This window comes from Octodon degus, unplaced genomic scaffold, assembly GCF_000260255.1.
Source record: "Octodon degus isolate 3935 unplaced genomic scaffold, OctDeg1.0 scaffold00163, whole genome shotgun sequence".
NCBI classification, from domain to species: Eukaryota; Metazoa; Chordata; class Mammalia; order Rodentia; family Octodontidae; genus Octodon; species Octodon degus.
In genome coordinates, this window is record NW_004524739.1 from 77,448 (window position 1) to 85,564 (window position 8,117).

The window sequence follows — 8,117 nt, forward strand, 5'->3', positions numbered from 1 at the left end:
CAGTTAAATGACTTCTCAGCCTGCCAGGAGATCGGGGCATTGTGTGGGGAGCTGAGCCAGGCTCTGCAAGAGGTAGGTGCACAGGGGCCAGGCTCAACACATGCCTAGGAGACCAGGCCAGGCAAGAGCTTTTTATAACCTGTGAATCAGAACAGGGTCAGGTGTGAGGACTGGGCAAGGGAGTGAACGCAGGAGGAGAGCAGGCCCTGCTGCTGGGTATGGGCCGATGGGGGCACAGGGTCTCCTCCTCTCTGGCAGAGAAGCTCAGAAAGGTGGCCAGCCAGGAGAGGGTGTGGGTGAGGGCATGCATATGTGGTGACTTCGGGTCTGAAACTCTGAAGCCTTATAGGGAAGCTGGGAAGGACAGTGGGGACCTGCCCTCCTGTGCTCTTAGGAAAAGGCAGCCCCCTCCCACCCTTACTCAGAGAGGCTCCTGTGTTTCGCTCTATTTCCAGGACTGCCCGAAGGCTGAAAAGAAAAGCAAAGTCCTGAGGATCGTGAGTAGGGAGGAGGGGCAGTAGGGTGGGAAAAGGTGGTGGTAGAATCAGGCTTATCCAACTTGTCCCTCCCCCAGTGCAGCCATGTGTCTGGAATCTGTCACAACATCCTAAACTGCACCCCCGAGGAGCTGCTGGAGCAGAAGGCTGTGCTACAAGAGGTGCAACTGCATGATCCTTCGGTGAGCCCTGGCCTGCCCCTCACCTCTGACCACTGGCAGCCTTGTCTGGGCCCTGAACTATAGTCTAGGGCAGTGGTGGTGAACCTGTGGCATGCATGCCGCCGCAGGGATCCAGACCCCTCTCTGTTGGCACACCATTCACCCCAGTAGCTGAGCATTGGATAACAGTTGTTTTTTCTAAACTAAAACCTTACTGTTGAGGTTTAATTTCAGTGCTGGCATGTTGCAGTAAGTGGGCTTTGGGATGCAGTTTGGGCGCTCAGGCTCCAAAAGGTTTGCCATCACTGCTATGGGGTCTCCAGCATCCTTTGCTGCTGCCTGGACGCTTAGCATGCACAGGTGTTAGAATGGAGGTCCAGCTGGGCACAGTAGTGCATGCCTGTAATCCCAGTTACTCAGGAGGCTGAGGCAAGAGGAGCACACATTCAAAGCCAACCTGGGCCACTTAGTGAGACCCTGTCTCAAAAATTTAAAGAACAGGGCTGGGGACATGGCTCAGTAGAATAAGCGCTTGCCTGGCAAGCACAAAGGCCTGAGTTTAATCCCTGGTTCTGCAAAAAAAAAAAAAAATTAAAGAACTTAGGTACTCACATCATACTTTGCAGGGTATGGTAGTGAATGTCTACAATTCTAGCATTTAGGCAACTGAGGCAGAAGGTCCCAAGTTCAAGGCCAGCCTGGTCTACATAGCAAGAATCTATCTCAAAAAAAGCCAAACAGAAAACTTTAAAAGAACTGGGTGGGGGGATGCGGGGAGATAGCTCAGTAGAATAAGCACTTGCCTGGCAAACGCAGAATCCTGAGTTCAATCCCTGGTACTGAAAAAAAAAAAAAAGAACTAGGGGTGTAGCTCAGGGGTAGAGGGTTTGCCCATCACGCAGAAAGTTCTGGATTCAACTCCTAGTTCCAAGCAAACAGGAAACCCCCAGGACCTACCTGTAGCCCCTTCCCCAGTCCTGAGGGGCTGTGCCAGTATGGGCTCAGGTTGCACATTCCAACCTTGTGACACAGGCCTAGCAGGGTCTCAGGGACAGATTAGGAAGAGGAAAAGATATGTGCTTTATTGCTTTAATCTTGACTGGTTAGGAGAGTCTGTGAACCTGGTATCTCAGAAATCAGTGACCCTGGCTTCCCTCTGGCCTTTTCAGAGCAGGAATCAGAGGCCCAGAGAGGAGTGGCAAGCCCAAAGTCAAGCAGCTAGTTGGGGCACTGCCAACTTGGGGCCAGCTCTATTCCCACCCCCGGTTTCCACCCACCATAGAGTCATGGGGCCCAGTGGCCCTGCTGGCCTCAGGCCCTCACTGACTGTAGCCTCTGTCTTTGCAGGGCCTGAAAATCCAAACCACCAGCAACTGCCTGCACTTTGTGTCCTGCGTGGGCACCCAGGTGAGAGCCCACACCCTTCTCAGCCCCCTTCTTTTAAAGTCCACGCACCAGCTCCAGGCACCAGAAAGCCCACTTTCTGGGTCTCACTCCCCCATCTCCACCGACTAGGTCTCCACCGACCCCCAGCTACAGATCCTGCCTGGAGATGAGGTGGTCCAGATCAATGAGCAGGTGGTGGTGAGTGAGGCAGGGTCTGAGTGGAGCCCTGGGCTAGCAGGTGGGGAGGGCAGTCCAGGTGCTGCCCTTTGGCAAGAACAGGGTTGTGATGCTGCCTGCCAGGATGTTCAGACCTGGCTTCCAGGTGAGAGCCCCAAATTCTTGCCAGCCATGCATCCCAAGGCCCTTGCACCTTCCTCTGCAGAGCTGAGGCGAAGGGGTTTACGAAGGCTCCCTGGAGGGAGATAAAGCAGCAGGAGGAAACTCAGGGAGAGCTCCAAGTGCAAGGGCAAGCGCTGGTGGGCTGCTTCAGAGCCTCCTGCCCAGCTTGATGCCAGCCTGGTGTCCCTGCCCTGTCCCTTGTCCTTGCTCCCCAGGTGGGCTGGCCCCACAAGAACGTGGTGAAGGAGTTGCTGGGACACCCTACCGGGGCCAGAGTCAGCTTAGTGCTGAAGAAGATCCCAGTGCCAGAGACCCCCCCACAGGTAAGCAGCCCCTAGCCCACCCTTACCTGCTTTCAGACTTCTCTTATTCCACTCCAGTAATCCTGATTCTGATGTTTCCTCAGACACCCCTCGACTCCCCTCACCTGAGAAGCCAGTCACTGGCCATGAGCCCCCTGTCTTCCAGGTAACAGACTCTGCCCTGGGGGGGGGTCTTTTTGTGGGGGGTCTGTGGGCTCATCTCATTTCTGTGTGCTTTTCACAGGGTCCCATCTGAAGAAGGCTTTGCCTTCAACCCAACTTCAGACCCAAGTCCTGCGCCCAGCCCTGCTTGGACAGGTAATGTCAAAGCCAATCAGGTAACAGATTCTCCCTAGCAAACCATCAGCATCTGGCTTGGACCACCACACTGACCTCCAGGCTTGGGACTGGGTTCATGGACCTTCCCAACCCCCCACCCCCACTTTCCTCCCTGACAGACTCTACCTCCCTTGAACACGAGCCCCTGCCCACCGCCCCTGCATCTCCAGCCACATTCCCAGCAGGAGCAGCAGAGACTCCCTGGTCCCCAGGACACCCTAACAAGGTAAGGTCAGGGGATCAGCAAGGAGAAGTGTGGGATCTGGATCTAGGCCTTCTCTAACCCCAGCATGTTCCTTTCAGCATTCACCCCTTGGTCGGAAGAAATCCAAAGGTATGAGTGCCCTGAGTGGGTGAGGCCACCCTATTTGAGGACTTCTCAGAAAGCTTGCTGTGCTGGGATGATGCCCCAACCGCTTCCCACACAGCCTCTGATCTGGGTCAGACAGGTCATGCTCCCAGCCAGGGTCTTTTATAGCTCTGTGATTTTGACCAAATGCCCGGTTCCCTGATCTTCAGTTGACTCATCTCTGAAACAGAGTCCTCCCTGCCTCAGAGATGACATTGGCAACATTCTGAGCCCAGAGTGTGATTTCATACATCTCAGTTGGGGATGCTCCAGAGGACGTCTGGGGTACGGGGCTGCCTCGCCATCTCTCTCCAACCTGGCTGTATTGTGCTCTTGCAGGCATGGCGACAAAGCTGAGCCGCCGGCGGGTATCATGCCGTGAGCTGGGCCGGCCAGACTGTGATGGTTGGCTCTTGCTGCGCAAGACACCTGGTGGCTTCATGGGTCCACGCTGGCGCCGCTGCTGGTTCGTGCTCAAGGGACACACGCTATACTGGTACTGCCAGCCCCAGGTGAGACCCTCACACTTACATAGCTAGCAAGTAAGCTGTTTGGGATATTTGATTCTTGTCTCTACTCCACCACCTACTCCCATGTGTTGTCAGTGGTGGGCCCCACCACTGACATATTTGTTCACTGACCTTTCAAGGCCTCAATGTTCCTGTCTGTAAATGAGGCTCTTTGGAAAGAAATGCTTTCTTGTGGTGTAAAAGATGTTTGGGGAGAGTTGGGCATAGTGGCACATGCCTGTAATTCCAACATTCTGGAGGCTGAGACAGGAGGTCACAAGTTCAAGGCCAGTCTGGGTTACATAATAAGCTTAAGGCCAGCCTGGACTACAGAGTGACACTCTGGACAATGTCAAAACAAATCAAAAAGTTTTAGAAGTCGTAGCTCAGCAATAGTATTGCGCTTAATATAAGGCTTTAGATTTGATTTCCTAGTAGCCCCCCAAAAAGTTTGGAGAGGGTATCATAAAAAATATAGAGAAAGTTGCTTTTATTCTAGCTATCTGTCCTCATCCTTCTGATAACTCCATCCATCCTAGTGATGAACCATTTGATCATTTTTCCATTCAACGTAAACCCAGCTCGGGACTGGACACTGAAGACACAGGAAATAACTGGGCAGTTTCTGTCCCTCCAGAACTTAGAGGCTGGCAGGGGAGAGGAATGAATACATTCTCAAGGACAACATGGCAGCCACTTTTTTAAAAAACCATTTATTTAAAAAAAAAAAACACTACAGTAACCTTGTAGTGTATAATTGGAAAGATATATGTTCTATGAGATTAAATTTTCTTGTTCAATGTAAACAAAACAAAACAAAAAAAACCCCACTTGTTAGCGTTTTAATGAGCCCCTTGTCCAGTGGCTTCAAGCTAACAGGACACAGCCCCTCCCCCCCCTTTAATCTTCTGCTCTTCTGCTGACGAATTTGGCTTTCACGATAACAGGCTGTGTTGGGAGCTTTCCCTTCCCGAGAACTTTGTAGTATCCCGATCGCACTCCATCAACGATGGGAGCTACTCCAGTCTTGTTTTTGGCAGCCTTTACTCCTGTCTGCTCTCTGACCAATGTCCACAATTTATCAAGGTTGGGCAGAAGCTCTGGTTTCTCTTTTGAGTGGTAATGCCTCATACTAACCTTCCCAAAGTAACCCGGGTGATACTTGTCGAAGTTGATCCTGGGATGATGAATGCCTCCAGCATTTCCCTGGCCTCTGGGGTGCTTCCGGTGCTTGGCAGTACGGCCATGGCCGTGGCTCACATGGCCCCGAAGCTTCCGGGTCTTCCTTAGTCTGGAGGGCATGTCGGCGGCCGAGATGAAAGCAAGGCCATGTATTAAGATAAAGGAAAAGCTTCAGAGATGTGTTTGAGCCCAGCAGAGGTGTTGTTCCTACCTGGAGGAGTCCAGAAGCTTCTCTGAGAAATACCTAGATGTTAGTCAGAGGAAAGAAAACCAGGAAGAGAAAAAGCATTTACACAGCTCATTGGTCCGAAGCAACTTCTTGGGTCTTTACAAAGGAACAAATGCTTAAGCAAGCTCCCCTTTCTTGGCTGCCTTTCCCTGCCTCTTCCCTTCTTCCCTCCCTCTTCCCCCTTTCTCTCCCTCTCTCCTTCCCTTCCTTCCTCTTCTTTTCTTCCTTTGTTGGAGGATTGAGCCCAGGGCCACTAGGTAAGTGCTCTACCACCGAGCTGCACCCTCAGCCATTGGCTTTCTCTGGAGGTCTCTGTTTCCCTTAACTGGCTCAGAGGTACTTCCTATGAACCCCAGAAACAGAGCTATGGTTACCACCCAGGAAACCCCATTTCCCCTCCACTTCCCTTGGGAGCCTGAGAGGTAACTAAGGAGCTGCCCAGGCCCGGAGGGCACCCAGCTTCCAAGCTGACCCTGCTTTCATCCCCTCCAGGATGAAAAGGCCCAGGGCCTTATCAATATCTCCAACTATAGTCTGGAAAGTGGACATGATCAGAAGAAGAAATAGTTAAGTCCTGGGGTATGACGGGCTGGGGGATGGGCAATAAAGAGTGGTGTGTGGGGTGGGTGCATGGCAGGTGGTGGGATTCCTGGTCCAGTCTGTCTGGGCTCTGGATGGGCACAGTGGGGCAGAGGCTGAGTAATGCCCTTCTGCTCCCTGGCAGTGTGTTTCAGCTCACACATGAGGTGTACAAACCCTTTGTCTTTGCGGCTGATACCCTCTCTGATCTGAGCATGTGAGTGCCCCCTGCCCCTGCCCTACTCTCACAAAGCTCCCAGCCTCTGAGTGGTTGGGAGCGAGGACCAAGTTCCAGGTCTCTGATAAAAAAGAAGTTGAGTTGGGCTTGATGATGCGTTCCTGTAATCCCAGCTACTGAGGAGGCTGAGGCAGGAAAATCTCAAATTCAAGTCCAGCCTGGGCAACTTAGGGAGTCTCTGTCTCAAAAAAAGAAAAGAAAAAAAGAAAAGAAAAAGAAAAGGGGTGGAAATGTAGCGCAGTGGTGGCGTTTGCCTAACATGGATGAGCCCCCGTTGACACCTACACAGGTGGGTCCGGCACCTTATTACCTGCATTTCCAAGTACCAGTCTCCAGGCCAGACTCCATCAGCTCGAGAAGAAGGTAGGTATCTCACAGGAGTGGGGAGAGGGAATTGGATCTCCTCAGAGCCTCTGCAGCCTTCCCCAACTGCTCCTGCCCACCCCAGACTGCTACAGTGAAACAGAGGCGGAGGACCATGATGATGAAGCTGGATCCCGCTCAGCCTCAGTGAGTAGGGGACCGCTCTGGGGTGGGAGGGCGGGGTGGATAGACAGGGCTCAGTCTGGGGCCCTTCTCTCCTTCTTTCCACTTGCAGCCCAACCCAGCACAGACTTGGAGCCCACTCCTCGGAGATACATCCCCCTCGGGCTCTGTGATGACGCAGCGCAGCCCACGGGCATCCCTGGCTGCCCTAACAGGTGCTGCGCTGAGCTGGGAGTGGGCGCTGGACCAGGGGCTGCAGCAGGCCTGGCCTCATTCCTCTCCCTGCTCCTACAGACGGCAGTGAGGGAGCACTGGAAGGAATGGTTCAGGGGCTGAGGCAGGGTGGTGTGTCCTTCCTGGGCCGGCCACAGCCCCTGACCCAGGAACAGTGGCGGAGCTCTTTCATGCGGCGCAATCGAGACCCCCACCTCAATGAGCGAGCACATCGCGTGCGGGCACTACAGAGCACCCTCAAGGTCAGTGGGGGACACCAGGCGTGATGAGGGACCCGGCTGTGGGTTTTAGGTTTCACTTACGGGCTCCTGGCTCTGCTCTGGGCTCCAGGCTTTAGTCTGGGCTCAGCTGTGGACTGAGTCTAGCTCTGTGTTCTCCTTGTGCCAGGCTGAACAGGTGCATAGGGTGCTTGAGTCAGCCCTGGGCTGGGGCTGTGCCCAATCCTTGGGTAATCACAGCTTCTTACTTTCTGTCCCCCTTGCAGGCAAAGATGCAGGAGCTACAGGCTCTAGATGAAGTGCTGGGTGACCCTGAGCTGACTGCAGAGAAGTTTCGCAGGTGGAAGGAACAGAACCAGGAACTGTACTCAGAGTGTCTGGGGGCCTGGGGAGTGGTGCCTGCAGACGGCAGCTCCCAAGCCCAGACCTCTGGCTCCACACAACACTCTCCCCTACCCTCTGGCCCACAGGAGCCCTCCCATGTTTGCCCCTTGACCCCAGAGAATAACCTCCAACCTCCTGACCTGTGACCCTGGCCAGTACCCTAGCTTCCGACTCCTGACCCTGAGGACCACCTCATCCCCAGCCCCTGACATACCTAAGACAGCCTATCCCTAGGTTCTGTTCAGGGCTGGAAATAGTGCCAATATCATTTCTGCTCCTGTTTCCCTTAGAGTGGGATAAAGTGAGCTATTACCACCCTCTCTCCTGAGAAACCACCCCCATCCTCAGATTTGAGGGGCACACCCTAACCCTTAAGTACTGCTCACTTCCTCAAATTGATTCTGGACATGAGATGCACTTTTCCATCAAATAAAGTCAGTTTCTCTGAATTGAATCTATGTGTGCCTGTACTTTAGAGCCAAGAACTTGCCTCCCAGAGAGGACTGGAAGGAATGGCCTTACAGCTGGGGTGAATGCTGTTGGCCCCAGTGTGGGTGATGAGCCCCCTGTACACCCAGGGCTGCATCCGAAGCTCCTGCCCGCCAGGGTGAAGGGCTGTGGTCCATGGCCAGGGAAGGCTCCTAACTCACATTCACCCCTCTCCAGACCCTGAGGGGCCAGAGGT

General features: G+C 53.6%; 1 protein-coding gene across 2 annotated transcripts in view; it reads left to right on the plus strand.

Annotated features, from left to right (window-relative positions):
- The window catches only part of Cnksr1 (connector enhancer of kinase suppressor of Ras 1), a 12,093-nt gene extending 4,207 nt beyond the window's left edge, over positions 1-7,886 (plus strand). Inside the window, exons 5-22 of one of the 2 annotated variants that reach the window (XM_023703083.1) lie at positions 1-72; positions 456-497; positions 575-679; positions 2,006-2,065; positions 2,174-2,242; positions 2,599-2,706; positions 2,790-2,851; positions 2,930-3,003; positions 3,144-3,250; positions 3,328-3,358; positions 3,713-3,885; positions 5,786-5,859; positions 6,018-6,089; positions 6,400-6,473; positions 6,559-6,620; positions 6,709-6,811; positions 6,891-7,072; positions 7,315-7,886. In XM_023703083.1, coding sequence (XP_023558851.1) covers positions 1-72; positions 456-497; positions 575-679; positions 2,006-2,065; positions 2,174-2,242; positions 2,599-2,706; positions 2,790-2,851; positions 2,930-3,003; positions 3,144-3,250; positions 3,328-3,358; positions 3,713-3,885; positions 5,786-5,859; positions 6,018-6,089; positions 6,400-6,473; positions 6,559-6,620; positions 6,709-6,811; positions 6,891-7,072; positions 7,315-7,578 — 1,734 coding nt within the window. In that variant the 3' untranslated portion in view covers positions 7,579-7,886. Of the gene's footprint in view, positions 73-223; positions 293-455; positions 498-574; positions 680-2,005; positions 2,066-2,173; positions 2,243-2,598; positions 2,707-2,789; positions 2,852-2,929; positions 3,004-3,143; positions 3,251-3,327; positions 3,359-3,712; positions 3,886-5,785; positions 5,860-6,017; positions 6,090-6,399; positions 6,474-6,558; positions 6,621-6,708; positions 6,812-6,890; positions 7,073-7,314 lie in introns of those variants that run through there. The other variant, XM_023703084.1, reaches the window with a different exon arrangement.
- The last annotated feature ends 231 nt before the right edge of the window (positions 7,887-8,117 follow it).